Raw genomic sequence first — 16,353 nt, forward strand, 5'->3', positions numbered from 1 at the left:
ACGTCCTTTTAGGGTTCCAATAAAAAGGAGAAGACAAACTATTGATTGTTATGGAAATATATGTACAGTTTATTTACCGTAGTCAAAAGAGGAACTGAATCAATGAGCAGTCTTTCTCTCACCAATAATACAGTGAAGGGACAAAGAGAATGAAAAACAGTAGAATGGAAAAAAATCTTTGCCATGGTTCAATCCATGGTCTTTCTAAAGCAAACAAAATAAACATAACTACACATTCTGAATGTAACTATTTTTTAGTCAAATACATTTGTAAATAGTACACTCATGAACTGTAATACAAGAAGATGGGCTTATATGCTGGAAATGTAGGTTTTGTCATGACTAAACTCTGTTGTATGAAATCTGCTTAAAACAAATATTCTGCAAAGTTAAAAAGATGAAAAAGGCTCACGTGTTCCTTACTTATCCGCAATATATGTTTTACAAATCACCCCCAATAAGTTTTAATGGAAAAAACATAAGCTCTTAAAATTATAATCCAATCATATAAATCAATACATTTCCTCAATTTGCCAATTTAGCGTGTGAACTTTGTACTTATTCTTAAGAAAAAAAGGAAGATAGGATGGTTGTAGAACCTATTCTGCATGTAAAGTCACATTTAGGTCCAGTCTTGTCATGGTCCCACAAACAAAGCAACAGGGAGGCAAAAAACTGCTCATTCATTCATCCACCCACTAGCTCATTCATTCATTTATTCAGTTCACTCATTCTGCACAAGCAATGCAGACATAAGCACATTGGACGAACGTGTAGTCTGGTTAAACACACAGAACTTAAAACAGAATGAGTAAATCTAAGGTGATAAATTATTCTATTTAAAAAGGAAAAATAAAAGAACACTTTACAAACAAGATTTACAAATGACCCTTAGCTACACGCCCAGATGTCACATTTTATGCTGACCTCACGTGTGATGCAGCTGAAATTCAAAATGTGCTGGACAAAATCAGAAAACCTTAAAAAACTTGTTAAACACTTGAAACAGTTAACAGAGCAGTTAAAGTCACACTGAGATTGTTATAGACCTGTTAGCATTATAGTCTTTTCTTTCCACACAGTAAAACGGATCAATTTCTAAACTTAAATTGTCACTATCGTTTACAAGTGTAGGAAAAGTCTCAGTTCTTGGAGAGGTGGGGCTCCTGCGATTACCCCTGACCTGGAAGGAATTACTTCACAGGCTTCACTGTAGCTGGACTCGGTACGCACAAATGAGGAGTTTGACCTGGAAATGAAAAAAAGCACATTCACTGATTACTAAAGGTAAAATGTTGAAACACCTTGCTTGATGCTTAGATATACAAGGTTATTATTAAACACATGAGAATTGATTTTTAAATTGAAGTGGAAGAAGGTGGGTTGCGAGTAATGTGTGACAAGCCCACTTCTTACCTTAGCTGTTGGTGACTCTGCCAGACGGATAAATAGTTTGTTGGTTCCTTGAACAGGACTGAAAGAGTAGATGAAATGGCTGTCCTGCAGGGGGCGCAACACACAAAGTGTAAAAAAAACTGCTACTCTTCTACGTGCAGACCAAATAATTCAAACAACTAACAAATTGTGATTGTGAAATAATGGCTGTCCAAAAAGATGGGTAGTTGAAACTTGTCATTCAGAACAACAGCGTGGACACTACAGGGCCCACAGAGTCTAGCCGTGATCTCATTAAGAAAGTTTGCATGGAAGATAAAAAGCAAAATGCCAGATCCTAAAACACAAAACATACAGAGAACAAACTTACTAAGTACATATACAACCGTCACCGTGATACCAAACTGCATTCATTAAGGACAACAAAATATTGTATCTCACCTTCCCCTGGTGTGTGTGGTGGGGGTTTATAGGTAAACTCCAGTGAGAAGTCTGGACCCTCGCAGAGTCTGTGGCAAGCGAGAGGAAATACAGGTTCCAGCAGGGCCAGCCGTGTTTCAAAGTAAGCTCTGATTGTCTCCTCCGCCACCGTCGACAACCTGTGAAATATTATTTTTATAATGATCTTGCATCTTGTTGGAAGTCTTATAGATATGTGGGTGATTCTCACGAAACCATTGAAACACCACAACACTAATGATTTTAGCTTTAAAATGTGTAATATAGTAACATTAAACAGCATCAGAATTAACACAATACTGTGTTCTACCTTGCACAATATGTGATTTCAACATAAGAATTTATAATTGTAAATTTTATCTCATTTTCTGCTGAAATTCTCATTACCGCAATGTGTCCGGCTGTGTTTGAACATGCGTTATGTTGTAATTTAATCAAATTAACACAAAAAAACAAAAAAATAAATAAATGGATGTTTTGCTAGACTACTTTAGATGACAGAAAAAATATTTACTGAATATTCATGTATAATAATAATGAAGAAAAATTAGGAAAATGATGTGTCCATGCCTGATGTTCTCATCCTCCGCAACACTTTTTGAGAACAGTTTATGCACACAGTTTGATTTTGAGTGACCAAGCACATGAACCAGTTACTTCAAGATGGCTACCAAGTAAGATCATTTTTTTTACAGTTAATTTGAAATATTGTCTTGTCAGAATGCTTACACGACATTTTGATTATCATTACCGCAACATATGCTTATTAAATGTTAATTTAATTAATAGAAGCATAATACTTTGATTTTAAATGCATGTGCAGAATCTCCAAATTATGTTCTTTCAGGTTTGTCATGTCATTTTGAAAATATGTCAGTGTTGATGTTTTCTGACTGTTGCGGAAATGAGATTTTTTAGGACTAATTTTTTAAATTATGTTTAAAAAGTGTTAAATGATAAGTAAAAGTTTTTAAATTAATGTTCCCATTTACTCCAGACTTTGTTTTTCAATGTCTGGTGGGAAAAAAGTAAATTTAAGCAATTTTTACATTTTCATACTTGACATTTTTCAAACCAAGTTTTCGTGAGAATCACCCACGTATGCGTTACATATAATGCGGCAATAGAGTACTCACGTGTGCATGTGGTCTTTAATGAGATCATTTACGATCACATTGTTGCTAACTTTGGCATAGTAAGAGGCAGTGCTCTTGTGTTTAGACATGATGTTGCAATCAGCCCCATATTCCAGCAGGAGGCGCACTATATCTGCATTGCCCCTCTTACAAGCCTACAAAGAACAACAAAAGAAACATATAACACAATATAGAGGTTCAGGGTCACATTTTGTTCACGAGCTGTTCTTTCATATTCAGTTCAAGTTTTTCATCCAAAACCTTTATATCTTTACTCTTACAAGCCTTCATAAGTGCCGTCTCTCCACCCAGTGTTTGGGCATTTACTGAAGCTCCTGCCTCCAGGAGAATGGCCACAGTCGTCAAGAAGTTCTGCACCAAACAGAGTATATTATTAAGGAAGATGTTGTGGGTTTGTGAAAAATAATGTTTAAGAATGCTTGCATGTATACGCATGCGCAATGAAAAGTGCTTGCATTACTGTAACACATGCACATCATGGTCATCATACAGAAGTGATGTTCAGTACCTTTTCTGCAGCATGCATCAGGGCTGTAGTGCCGTTTTTCTGCCTGGCATTGACCTTCACACCTTTCTTAATGAGCAGCCTGAGGATGTCATCCTGACCGCCTGCAGCAGCCAGCAGCATTAAGGACATACCGCTAGAATCCTGCAGGTGGCAGCACATACAGATTTAAAGACATTCACACGACCTCCTCTTCCCACACAGCACCAAAACATGTACAGAAATGTAATTTCTATAATCAGCAATGCTGGTTAACAGAGGGAAACTGCACCATGACCTATTTTGTCTCATGGGGCTTTCTTATAGACTTCATTTAGAGTACAATACAGATTGCAAAAGACAACAGAGCCAGCATACCTCCTGGTCCAGACTGTATTCCTCCTTGGAACTAAGTGCACGTTTTACAGCCAGGTAATTCCCATTTTTCACAGCTTCTCGCAGCTCAGCTAAATGTGAGATGATTAAAAAGGGAAAAAGGGAGAAGGAAATGAAAACATGGTAATGAAAATGTGTCTCTAGTAACTGATGATTTAGAAAAAATAAGCCAAAGAATAGATGTGTGTGTGTATCACTCAGAGGGAGTTAAGGCTAAAGGAGAGAGATTCTCATCTTCTCCATTCAAGTGTTTTTGAAAGTCCTCCAGTGTCATCCAGTCCAACTTTAGCTCCACCCCGAGATTAAGAGAAGGCGGCGCTCGGTCTGTCACACAGAGACACAGGGTTACTGCTGTCCTATGAGTCTATGCTTTGAAAAGGTTGTGCTGAGTGTAATAGCCACAAAAACATCCTATGCATGTAACATAAGACTGATCTTTGCTAAGCTAGAGCATTCAAATTTGGAAGTAACTCCGGAAGGCACCACTGAAGTTTTCAACCTGGTTCTCGAACGCGGAAGTAAGTGATGTGACGAATTTCCTTTCCTGTCCCAGACTTCTGTTTCAATAGCCAGCCAGTAGAAAACAGTGTAGTGGGAGGCTGGGAGCACGCATAAAACATGATTATACAGTTAATATTTACTACACCTGCCATGTACGAACCAGTGTGAGGATGAAATGAAGAAGTGGCTTGATATATGAAGATATTGTCAATCATTTCGTGTTGTTGATCAAAGGTGACGGGTCTTCAATGCGCAAATATAAAAGCACAGAGACGTACCAGTATCTTTACAATGGGAAAGTCAGTCGAGTGTTTTTATATGGAATTTACCAAGACTTAGTGTTTTTAACTTTTCAGGGGCTGGTTTAAAATGTCACAACTGGTGCGAGTTTTTTTTTAAACAGCAATTTTTAATGGACTTGTTTATGTCAACAAGTCGAGCTTCGCGCGGTCCGACACAGTCAGCAGTATCAATCAACACATTGTAAGTTATTTAAAAAACCATAATAAACATATTAAACTACTACATGTATTGAGTATTGTTTTTGTTTTATGAAAATATTATTAGATCGCTTGGAAACATTATGAAATTATTTGCTTACTTTAAAGTATTTGCTTTTTCATTTAAAACATAACAAAAGTTTGCGCAAACAAATTAAGAACTATTATAAACATTAACTAAGCAGATTATGTCGTATATATTCTGCACTGTAATCACATTTTTGCAATAATATATAGGAGCAGAATAAATAAATCAGCATCTTTTTATCAGCATAATATTAGTTGTTTTTAAACAATTATTGTATTTATTGTTTAGTGGTAGTTTCTATGTAAGGTTTTACTGGATGGGTTTGTAAATATAGATCATGTGTGCATGTGCGCCACATACACATTCAGTTCTTGTGCATGGATTATGGTAAAAACAAATGTTTAGAGAGATTTACTGCATTTGTATAGCTATTATGGCAACCCCTAACTGCACAAATGATGTCGGTCTTCCTGGATTTCATAATAAACATTAAACAGCCAGTCAAAATGGCACACTTGTGTCCTTCGCAATAGACTACCATTAGCTTTAGTGGCTCACCGTAAGTCATAAACCGGAAAGCTCAAAGATGGCGGCCCCCACATTTAGGTCAAGAAACAGGTGGATAAGTACAAACCAGGAGTTTTGTCAGAGCGTTCCGTGGGCTCCTGAGAGTCCTGATTGTCATCGCAGGCTGTGAAGACCCGTGGTTCACTGTCTTCCCTTCTTCTCCTTCTCTTGTCTTTCCATCTGGAGTCTTCTGTGGAATCAGGAGATGCAATTGGCTCAGCCACAGACTTCCGTTCCAGACGTTCTTGCCGGGCTTCCTCTGCAAGTCTCTGTGCCTCCTCCAACCGTGCTTTCCTTTCCCGCTGAGCTTCCTCTATCTTTTCCTTCTTTCTCCTTTCCTCTTCTTCAATCCGTTCTTTCCTCCTTCTTTCCTCTTCTTCCATCTTTTCCTTCCTTCTCCTTTGCTCTTCCTCTCTCTGTTCCCGTAGTAATTCCTCCTTTGACTTGGGGGGCGGCTCATCTGATTTGTCACTTGTCTCGGGCACCCCTTTCTCATCTGTCTCCATAGGGACAGGACTCTGACCGGGTCGTGGTACTGAAAGAGAGGGACAACAATTATGGCATTAATATCAGGTACTCTAACAAAAAAGACAATGAAAATGTTTCAGCAATGTATAATAGTATTTGTCTGCCCAAACAACAAACTTCTCACCCTCTTTTGCCTTCTCTGACTTTTCCGATTCTGGTTTCCGTGCAGGAGATTGCTTTGACACTTTTGTTTTCTTGTCATTTTTCCCTGAAGCCTGTAGATCAAGTTTTTATAAAGTGAATTAAAAAATTATAACAAATATGGCTTTTACTAAAGCTTTAAAGACATGTACCTTGGGTGCCACGCTCTTGTTCTGTTCTCCTGGTCTTCTTGGTGCACGATCTTTCGCCTCACAATTCAACAGGAACTTTTCAAACAGGTTGGTTGAGGAACCTCCCTTCTCCCCACCTTCCTCTTTTGGCTCCTCCTCTTTGGGCTTAGAGGGGGCTGTTGATGACGTGGAAGAAGAAGAGGAAGAAGATGCAGATGACAGCCTTTGAGGAGGCGGGGCAGCTTCCTGCCCTTTGCTTTTGACCTTTGTTTTGGATGTCGACGTCGTCGCCCCTGTGTCGCTGGAGTCTGGCTCCTCCTCACTGCGAGAAGACTTGCTCATACCCTTGCCACTTGTTAAACTCTTAAGCTTGTTTAAGCCACTCTCTTTGAGTGTGGCCCCCGAAAGCTCTGGTTTCTTAGCTTTCTTTTCCTGAACCAGGTCTTTAAAACCTTGCAGCTTAGTATCAGACTTCCCCTTTTTCTGCTTGAGGTGCTTAGAATCGCCCCCACTCTCACTTCGAGCAGGTTTGTCCACGGCTTTGGCCGTCATGGTTTTGGAGGATTCGCTGCGGGGTTCTGTGTTTGTCGTATCGTCCGTGTAGGACTCAGAGGGCACGTCGCTCTTGTCACTTTCATCGTCTGAAGACTCAATCTCCTTCTTTGACTTGATTTTCTTTTTCTTGTGATCCTCTATAAAGTCTTTCTTTGACTTTCCTTCATCTTTCTTTGGTTTCTTAATGGAAACTGGGGTGTCATCTTCATCAGAATCAATGAGTCTCTTCTTCTGCTCTTTTTTAGGAGGTGTGGGGGAAGGATCTCTCCTCTCCTCCTCTTCATCAGACTCTGGAGCTGGCAGAGGTTTGTCCTCCCTCCATTTTTTCTTTTTCTTCTTTTCCTTCACTGACATTTCATCTTCAGATTCATCTACTTTCTTCTTTTTCTTCTTCTTCTTCTTTGTGGGTGATTCTATGGGTTTGTCTTTTTCGCCCTCACTTTCAGATTCGGCATCAAACAAATCACTCTTTGTAGGCAGCTTCTAGACGCAAGAAAAAATAATCACAAAAGACTCGAGAAAAATCGAATTACCTAATTAATGAAATGAGTATCATGAGAATAGAATAGCTTAGCTATAAATGCTTAAAATTTCAATATTAAGATACAATTCAAAACTACAACAACCTTGATAATGAATCAGAATAAATATGAAGATTCTCACCATGCCAGCTTCTTTCTTAAGCTTAATCTCAGCCAGGTTTCTCTTGTAGGCCAGCAGCACTTCCCTGCAGTCATCCAGGTGGGCCTCGGGCTCCCAGGTGTCGTCGTCCGACGAATAGTTCTTCCATCGTACCCGATACAGCACCTCTCCCTAAAAAAATACGGGTCAAAAGTGATTGTCAATTTCCAAAATCAGTAATGGTAAGGTGTCAAAACAGACAGGTTTAAAGGTATAGTTTGGCCAAAAATTATATTAAACCCATGATTTACTCACCCTCAAACCGTTAAGTTAAAATGTCCTAGATCTTTTAGTTTATAAAATGCAAAGCTATGGGGTACACCCCTTCAAGTCCAAAAATGTGCATCCATCCTTCACAAAAGTAATCCAAATGGCTCCAGGGGGATAAACAGGTGGATTGCATATCCTTGCATTTTATAAACTGAAAGATCTAGCCATTTTCTAAAATAACAAAAAAGGTGTTGATGATGGACTGAAAAATTATGGACACATGCATCTTGGACGGCTTGAGGGTGAGTAAATAATGTGTTTAATATCATTTTTGGCCAAACTATCCTTTTAAACACTCAGTAAGGCTACGCTCCTTGCCAGGTTTCTGTAATAAACAATAGTTAAGTGATCTATCTGTTAACCCATACTTGTTCATTTATTTGGGTTAGTTCACTGCAAATATAAAATTACATGTAACTATTATCTATCAGTGGGTTGGGTTAGGCGTTAACATGGGTTCGATCCTAAGAAAACATGCTGATAAAGGAAATGTATAGATTGATTGCACTATAAGTGGCTTTGGATAAGTGTCTGTATCTTAATGCATAACTGTAAATACGTAAATGTAAACCATGTATGCTAGTGGTGATGTGAGATGCCCACTAGTGCTGTACGTGTTGTACAGGAAGTGAGATGTTTATAGAAGGTATTAAGGTAGTTATTAATGCTCAGCAAACACATCCCAAGCGCCACAGGTTTCAAAGGGGAAGTTCATTATCCACGGTGTTGCTAAGTAACAAACACAACCGATTCCCTGTGCTTCATATTTCCTGCGATTCAATCTGGGGGATTAATAATAGCAGGAGATCAAAGCCAAATAATACATCTTAATTTGAATTGACAGACTGGATGTGGTGTCAGCGCTCTCCTCTTTTACAAGACATTTTAACTACTGTCTTAAAAATCTGTCAAGCAAAATTTCAAAAACATTCTTGATTGTTATTCTGCATGCTTTCTGTATGAAACAATCACACGAATTTGGAGTGGTAAAGATTTGAATATAGTGCTAGTTTCCTGCACAACTGCCTCTTTGCTAGAGGAACTAACAACAGTAAGAAACGGTTAATTACTGTATTTATGTAAACAAGGGTTAGGAACACAACTGTCTAAGTAGTCTAGTAAGCACAGGCTGTCAGTTGATCTTAGGATGGTTGTTACTGGCTTACAGCCATTATGGAGTATATATCATGTTGCAATGAGTATGAATGGAGATCTCTCTGATAACGTCAAACCGATGTGGAGACAGACGCAAACGTTTCTCAACGAAAAGCATTTTCGGTGTGTAAGTGTCAGAAATAATGTTATATGTATGTTTTTATATTATCAAAAATATGAAGAATACAACTTAAAAACTTGACACTTAATATTAACACAACAGAGACTACAGAGAGCTATAAAATATCAAGAAAAATAATAATAAATGTGATCTTTTTACTTTTTTTTTTACACTAATATTTGTGTGCCAGTCTCTTTGCTAAAACTTTGACTATACAAAATCTTTTGATGTATTAAAATCACTCAGTACTTGCAAATTCTTGCGAAATGCATATTGTAATGTGCACATCTGCAATATTACAATATTTTCAAAAGGGATACCACAGACCTTATTTGCTGGATTGGGTATCAGACTAACTGGACCGATCCAAATCTAATACTGTGCGTTACATGTGGTAGGGCTGTGACGATTAATCGCATTTCCCATTAAAAAATACCCGTCTGAAATCGATTCTGAATCGCAAGGCTACGATTCTGTGTTTCATGCACAGCTCGTGCATGTACTACAGCGTTTTGGTCAGTAGGAAGTTTGGAGGAAGTAAATGCACGTTAACATAAACTATTTCACCGCAATTCATAAAAATTAATTAATTGAGACGCGCATTTGCATGAGTAATCGTTACAGCCCTATTACGGTAAACCTATTAAAAGGACACTATTATTATAAAAGCACTATGGATGTTTTTATGCTCTATTTTTCAAGTCTTCTTAATTCACTTGATAGCGTATGTGAAGAAAAAATACATATAAATTTCACAAAAACTCTGATGTGGTACTAACAGAGAAGCGGACTTGATGAAACGCATAATTTACAAACAAACATACATACATACATACAACCCACATCTAGTCAATATTTTAGCACATGTTAAAGCAAACATGAGAAAGATCATTTTATACACAAACACGCTCAGAACTTAAACATCACTGATCCAGCATTGACTCTTGCAGTCCTGATTCCAGTTTAAGGGACACAGGGTGGGTTGCACCAACAAGGATTAAATTAAGCAGAGTTTAGAGCTAATCTAGGGTTTGTTGATCCCAGTTTAATTTTAATTCGAGTTGTGTTGCACCACTTAAATTTAAACACAGATTAACAAATCTTAGATTAAATCTTTAAACTGTATTAAATCCTTCATCTATGATTTATTTTGTCCGCCATGTTGAATTTTCCGGTGTAATTAAACAGCAACAATGTTGACGTTGTCATTCAAAAAGGAAATAAACAGTTTATGCAAGCAAAGGTAATGTAATTGTTGTATTATAAATCACCTACATACGCCGGTAGGCTAATCTAAAGGTCTGATTCAAGTAAAAACATTTGACAATCTTTTAAAAACAATTAACAGACCAGGAAATATTGTGACAGGAAATATCGCAAAGCTCAGATATTGTGCTATAATGAACAAGATGTGTCGACACATTTGTCATGAAGCGCCACCGTGTGTCCGTACATTCACTGTCCTTCGTCTGACTGGAGCGCGCGTGACAGAGGAGAAGCACATATGAGCATACGCACAACCGGCGCAACGTCATAGAATGTCTCTGAACAGGTTCACGCCCACTTTTGGGGGAAATCGCACTAGACGTTCCATTGGCTTCCATTCAAAATAGCGGAACAAAACAACCTTCGTACACAGCCGGCAGGCGTAAATAACGTATGAAATCACTCAAATTAAACATGTTGAGTAATTATCTGTCCACCCTGCCGGCCGTGGAGCGCGAGGGATAGGTTGACATATTTAATTTGGTCAATATAAAAACATGTCTCTTTCATTCTCCCAGCATCAAATTTGTGTAACAACGCTCCCTATTGGCCAGAGGTGTCTTACCCGGACATTTACTCGTACCTCACCGAGTAAACAGGGAAGCAAGTGAATGATTTTACTTCGTATTTGAAAGTTACTTCATATTAATATATTATGTCTTTATATTTAGAGTACTGAGTGCACTTTTCCGTCCAGCCATACAACTAACTGGCTTAGCAATATTTCCAGCAATCACTGGATGGCGTTGTTCCACAAAATTTGACGCTGTGAGAATGAAAGGGACATGTTTTTATATTGACCAAATTAAATGTGTTAATGTACCTTTCGCGCTCTATGGCAGGCAGGATGGACAGATAAATACTCAACATGTTTAATCTGAGTGATTTCATAAGTTATTTACGCCTGCCGGCTGTGTAAAAACGTTGCTTTGTTCCGCTATTTTGAATGGAAGCCAATGGAAGCGCTGCTTTTGTATCCACCGTAAAGGGGCGGTGACGAAATTTACAGTCAAGTTCCCGGATGTGCCGGTTGTCCGTATCAGTAGCTGTCACCGGTGCTGTTAATAATCTTTTTGAGCCGCCAAACTCACTTTGTTGAGATGTTATAATAAACACATCTTTAAATAGCGCCACCACGCTTGCGGTATGTGTTTCTAATAATTTAGCCAGACATTTAATTGTAAAAAAAACATATTTAAACCTCCTCATATGCAAGTTTAAAGTTAATCCCTCACTGAGATTTAAAACAGAGTTTAAAGTAATGGAGCAACAGGATTAAAGATAATCTAGATTTACTGTAATGCCTGGCTCACACCACAGGATAATCGGGCCGAATTTACCCCGATTTTTCCCTCCCGAGAATCCGAGGGAAAATCGGGCAATGGACCTTGATCGGCTCCGAAGTTCGGCCAAGATTATCCTGTAATGTGAGACGTTTAAAAATCTAAACTTACACCTTCCAATATGCTCTCAAGCAAATCGGGGCCGCCCCGATCTTATCAAACATGTTTGATATTTAGGATTTTTACGTCATACTTCCACAATAATCATTGAGAGACGGAGATGATTGACAGCTTTCGGGACCGCGAATCAAGCTGCTGTACGGGTAGACAGCGCAGCCGGACTCATTCCGCCACAACTGCAGCTCGTTGGGGCAGACAGACTATTTAAAATATAGAAATTAATTCCTTGCTTGATTCACGTTGTCATAAACATTATCTAAAATATCCTAAAAACAACAGAACATGATGATGGTCAGTCACATCACGCACCTGCAGCTATTATGTGTATAGAGGAAATTTAATAAAATAAATAGGCATACACGAAATAAGTTGCACTTAAATAATTAGCTTATTAACAAAATGAATTTAAAATGATATGGCGATTTTCAGTTCTTTTTTTGTGACGCGCTCCACAAACGCACAGAAACCGATGGGCAGCCGGCAGAAAGCGCATCATGTTTTAAATATTACTTTACAGACGCACAAAGTTTTTATCTGTATGACCATATAACCATAAAAGTAATTTAAGGTCATCATGCATGCATTGCTGTTCAGTGTTCACCGGCATGCAGGATATGTACTAACAAACATTATGTTATATCACCCAATTAGTTGTTCGAAATATAAATGATCCGCTTGAACCTCACCCAAGTGCAGCGCTGATTGCTGAAATACCGCACACTTGAGAATCTGATGCGCCTCATATCGACACTTACAACGTTTCACATTAAATGACATATTTGTCCAAAACCATTGGTAATGTAAATACTGAATTAAACACTAGACCCTAAACTGCAAGATAAAATAGAATAGAATAGAAACTTTACTGTCATTATAAAACTATCATAAAATTTGTTTATAAGCTCTCAAAGACCAGCAGCCTCAGAAGAATAAACAACAAAAATAGAATCCACATAGTATATAGCTACAAAACAATATCACCGCAGAGTATATATACAGTGAAATTATGCAAACAACAGTGCAAAAACAAGTTTAACCAAGTATCAGTCATTTAAAGCTTAGTCTACAATAATATTCCTGTTAAGAAGGAACAGGAAAACAGAGCATTAATAGAAATAGCCTAGATCACTTATAATAACTCTTAAATGTGCAAAAAATAATGATATATAGGCTAGCCAATTATATTAAAAATATGTTTTTAAATAGATGTATTTAAATTTAAATAAATCTTGCATAAGGATTAGACTTGAGTTGGTGCTAGATTGTGCACACATCTACAGTATGCATTCAAACACTGCCTGCATAACACATCCTTAAAACATATCATGATTGTTGCCTCATAAACAAGAGCTGAGGAGGAGAAATCGCCTAGGTTTCAAAAAGAAAGCTGCTACTTTGTAAATATTTAAAAAGAAATCATAACAAATGTGTCACAATCCTCATTCCCCCACATACTCCTCTCCTGAGGTGAAGTGAAGTGCTTGCTCTGGCAAGATAATCCTAATAATATCCTGTAGTGTGTGATGCACTAGGATTTTTAATTCCTGTAGTGTGAGCATGTTTAAGATTTGAGAGAAGAATATCTGACAAGATTCTCTTTATGTGTGTGCTGCAACCAGATTTCAAAATCTGCCAGGATTTTAAAAATCCTGTAGTGTGAGCCAGGCATAAGATTTAAACCTGGATCAAAATGACAGTTTAAATTTAAACCTGTTTATTTTTAAACAGGTTTAAAGTTTGGTGCAACGGAATTATTAAATAAGCTTTGATTTAAACCAGATTTAGGCCTAATCCTTGTTGGTGCAACCCACCCACAGAGTTTTAAACTACTGAATTTGACATGCTCTCTGAGATATCTGTCCTCTAAACACCAGTGTTGGGGAAAGTTACTTTTAAAAGTAATGCATTACAATATTAAGTTACTCCCAAAAAAAGTAACTAATTGCATTACTTAGTTACTTTTCATCGAAAGTAATGCTTAAGTTACTTTGTTACTTTTGCTTTAATTTTTCTTGTCTAAAGCTTGATCTCTTTCAGGCCTTGCTTTTATGACTGAAAAGTTCTGCATTCAGAAATTGCATATTTCATCACAAAAATGTTTAGCTCTGGCCTGCCATCTCAGTTTCTGACTCAAAATGTTTCCACACAGGCAGAGAGAGTGCATACGTGCATACGTTTAATTCAGTACATATTTTTTTTTAACTAAAAAAGTAACTTGAGTTACTTTTTTGAAAAAGTAACTCAAATATTAATGTGTACATTTAAAAAGTAATGCATTACTTTACTCGTTACTTCAGAAAAGTAATATTATTACGTAACTCAAGTTACTTGTAATGCGTTACCCCCAACACTGCTAAACACTGACCTATTTAATACACTTAACAAAAGCTTATCGATCTCAACCACTTGCAGCTTCAGCTGCAACAGAGTAAAGCTGTAATAATAGGATAATCTATTAAAACAGGATAGCCATTCATCCATTATATTCTTCAATCATTAGCACTTTTTGGTTGTTTTTAAGAAGTTTATCTGCTCTAAACCCATTTCTACCTACCTTTTTCTCTGTAGCAAACCTCTTGTTTACACCTGTCCTTTGAGTACCAATGACATGCAGGATTACATTCATACCTTTACCACATTCATAACTATGCTTATATTTGTCAATTGGGCACTGCTGAATGCACCCTAACCAAAATAAACTGAAGCAACCCAGCACTCTGTTATAGTAACACAGTTGGAGGAAAACAGTCCATCGTTCTAAGTAGGACAGACTCCCAGAATACATTCAGTCAGCATTTCACATCTGCTCATGCAACCCAGTATCCGAAGACATGATGCTGATGTCAGTAGGCTGTAATTTGATAGCCCACACATACACACTTTCTATCAGAGCCCAAGAGACCTCTGAATGAAGCATCTAGAGACAAGTAAACAATACATAGGCTAGAAACAGGTATTAACCCCACCTTTCCCCTCAAAACATACAGCTTCAGTCCAAAGACCTGACTCAAATGGTTTGACATAGTAAAGTCACAATGTTCAGCGCCTGTTACAACACTTCAAGATAACCTAAATGACCAAGTGATTGATCTTTACTTATAAACAAGCAATTTGCTAGTCTTTATCACTGTGAATCCATATTTAAAATGCTGAATCATTGTTAGTCATTCCTGTCAGTACGATCACGCATAAAGCAGCGCGTGTGTATAAAGATTTTAACGTGGACTTGGACGGGTCACTTCTCAGATATGAAGCCTGCGTATATTTACAATCTCCCTTTGCTTTAGATACTGTGTGGCATTCATTGATAATGTGTTGTCTGGGGTCTATAAGTGGAAACCACCACAAGAATAGATGCATGTGATTTAAACAACCGGCAAATATTATTACCCGTTCACAGAACAAACAATGTCAACAATGGATTCCTTACAGATGTTAACCAAATTATTGTGTGGTCAGCATTCTCTCGAGGGAGATTACATTCAGTCCGATGTTTAAATTTGTAATTTATACGGGTTGCACGTTCATGCTTTGTACACAACAAGAACACAACACGCTTGAAAGTGATTTTGACTCCCATCTGCCTGATCATGGCTCAGACCTGACGGCGAGCTAACCAACAAAAAGTTACAAAGACTTCTCTTAGCAATGAAAGATGTTTATATTTTACAGAGAATACGAAGTGAAATTTAATAATCAACGATATTCCCTGCTTTTGTCCTGTTCATTTAGCATCTATGTGTCATATTTACTAGGGATTGTGATGCTACATGCTAGCTCGCTAACAATATGGCATCAAAAGCGCTAACCCACTCACTCACCTCCTCCACTTTCATGTCAATAATCCTCTCCACTTCATAAACATCTTCTTCATCCTGATCGCTGTCTCCAGGCTCTGCTCTTTCGGCTCCGGAGGCCATTTATGCTTCAAAGAGGGAAAATCCTGACGATATGCACTGATATCTGTGTGGTAACAGCATGAAGGCCGTGCGGTAACCGAACTACTGCACGAGTGCACGAGAACGCAGCAGCAGCGCGCGCATTCACGCAGATACAGTACCAGCGCACTGTGGCTGGATAGTAGTACTACAACCTCAGGTGAGTGTTTAAACGGGAAAAGTTGATATGGCCACACCAAAACGTGCTTCCGAGCAGATCCAAACGCTCTTAAAACACATCGCACCACAGGAAAATCTGATAATATAATCGGTTTAACCACGAAGATTGGGACTTTACCTAGGATTTTTGTAAGGGGAATAGTGGCCCAAATTTAGCCCGATTATCTTTTGGTGTGTACCGGGCTTTAGTTATCGTCTCCCTCAGCTACAAATATATCATGGTAAAGGTAAAAACACTTTGCAAGTTCCATTGTAATGGCAGTTTATACTATAGCTAACGTAATCATTATGATAAGGCAAAATTGAAAAATCTCGTTAATAAAGATTTGTTTTTATTTTTACATATACAATTAAATATTGGATATTGCATTACAAACGAACAATGTATAATACATTTATCCTCTGACTTTAATTAAGATATTGATTAAATGCTGCAA

At 37.8% G+C, this 16,353-nt stretch overlaps 1 protein-coding gene across 1 annotated transcript; it reads right to left on the reverse strand.

The window, feature by feature from the left end:
• Positions 1 to 41: 41 nt before the first annotated feature.
• mphosph8 (M-phase phosphoprotein 8) lies at positions 42 to 15,928 on the reverse strand. The gene is made up of 14 exons (XM_073855096.1): positions 15,620 to 15,928; positions 7,506 to 7,655; positions 6,309 to 7,322; positions 6,140 to 6,230; positions 5,555 to 6,022; positions 4,093 to 4,215; positions 3,874 to 3,962; positions 3,520 to 3,660; positions 3,276 to 3,362; positions 2,991 to 3,145; positions 1,837 to 1,994; positions 1,598 to 1,732; positions 1,417 to 1,490; positions 42 to 1,249 (listed from the first exon to the last, which is right to left on the reverse strand). Exons 1-14 carry the CDS (start codon positions 15,716 to 15,718, stop codon positions 1,208 to 1,210), a joined length of 2,826 nt encoding a protein of 941 aa, XP_073711197.1. The 5' UTR covers positions 15,719 to 15,928; the 3' UTR covers positions 42 to 1,207.
• Positions 15,929 to 16,353: the final 425 nt, after the last annotated feature.

Source organism: Misgurnus anguillicaudatus, chromosome 17, assembly GCF_027580225.2.
Source record: "Misgurnus anguillicaudatus chromosome 17, ASM2758022v2, whole genome shotgun sequence".
Classification (NCBI taxonomy): Eukaryota; Metazoa; Chordata; class Actinopteri; order Cypriniformes; family Cobitidae; genus Misgurnus; species Misgurnus anguillicaudatus.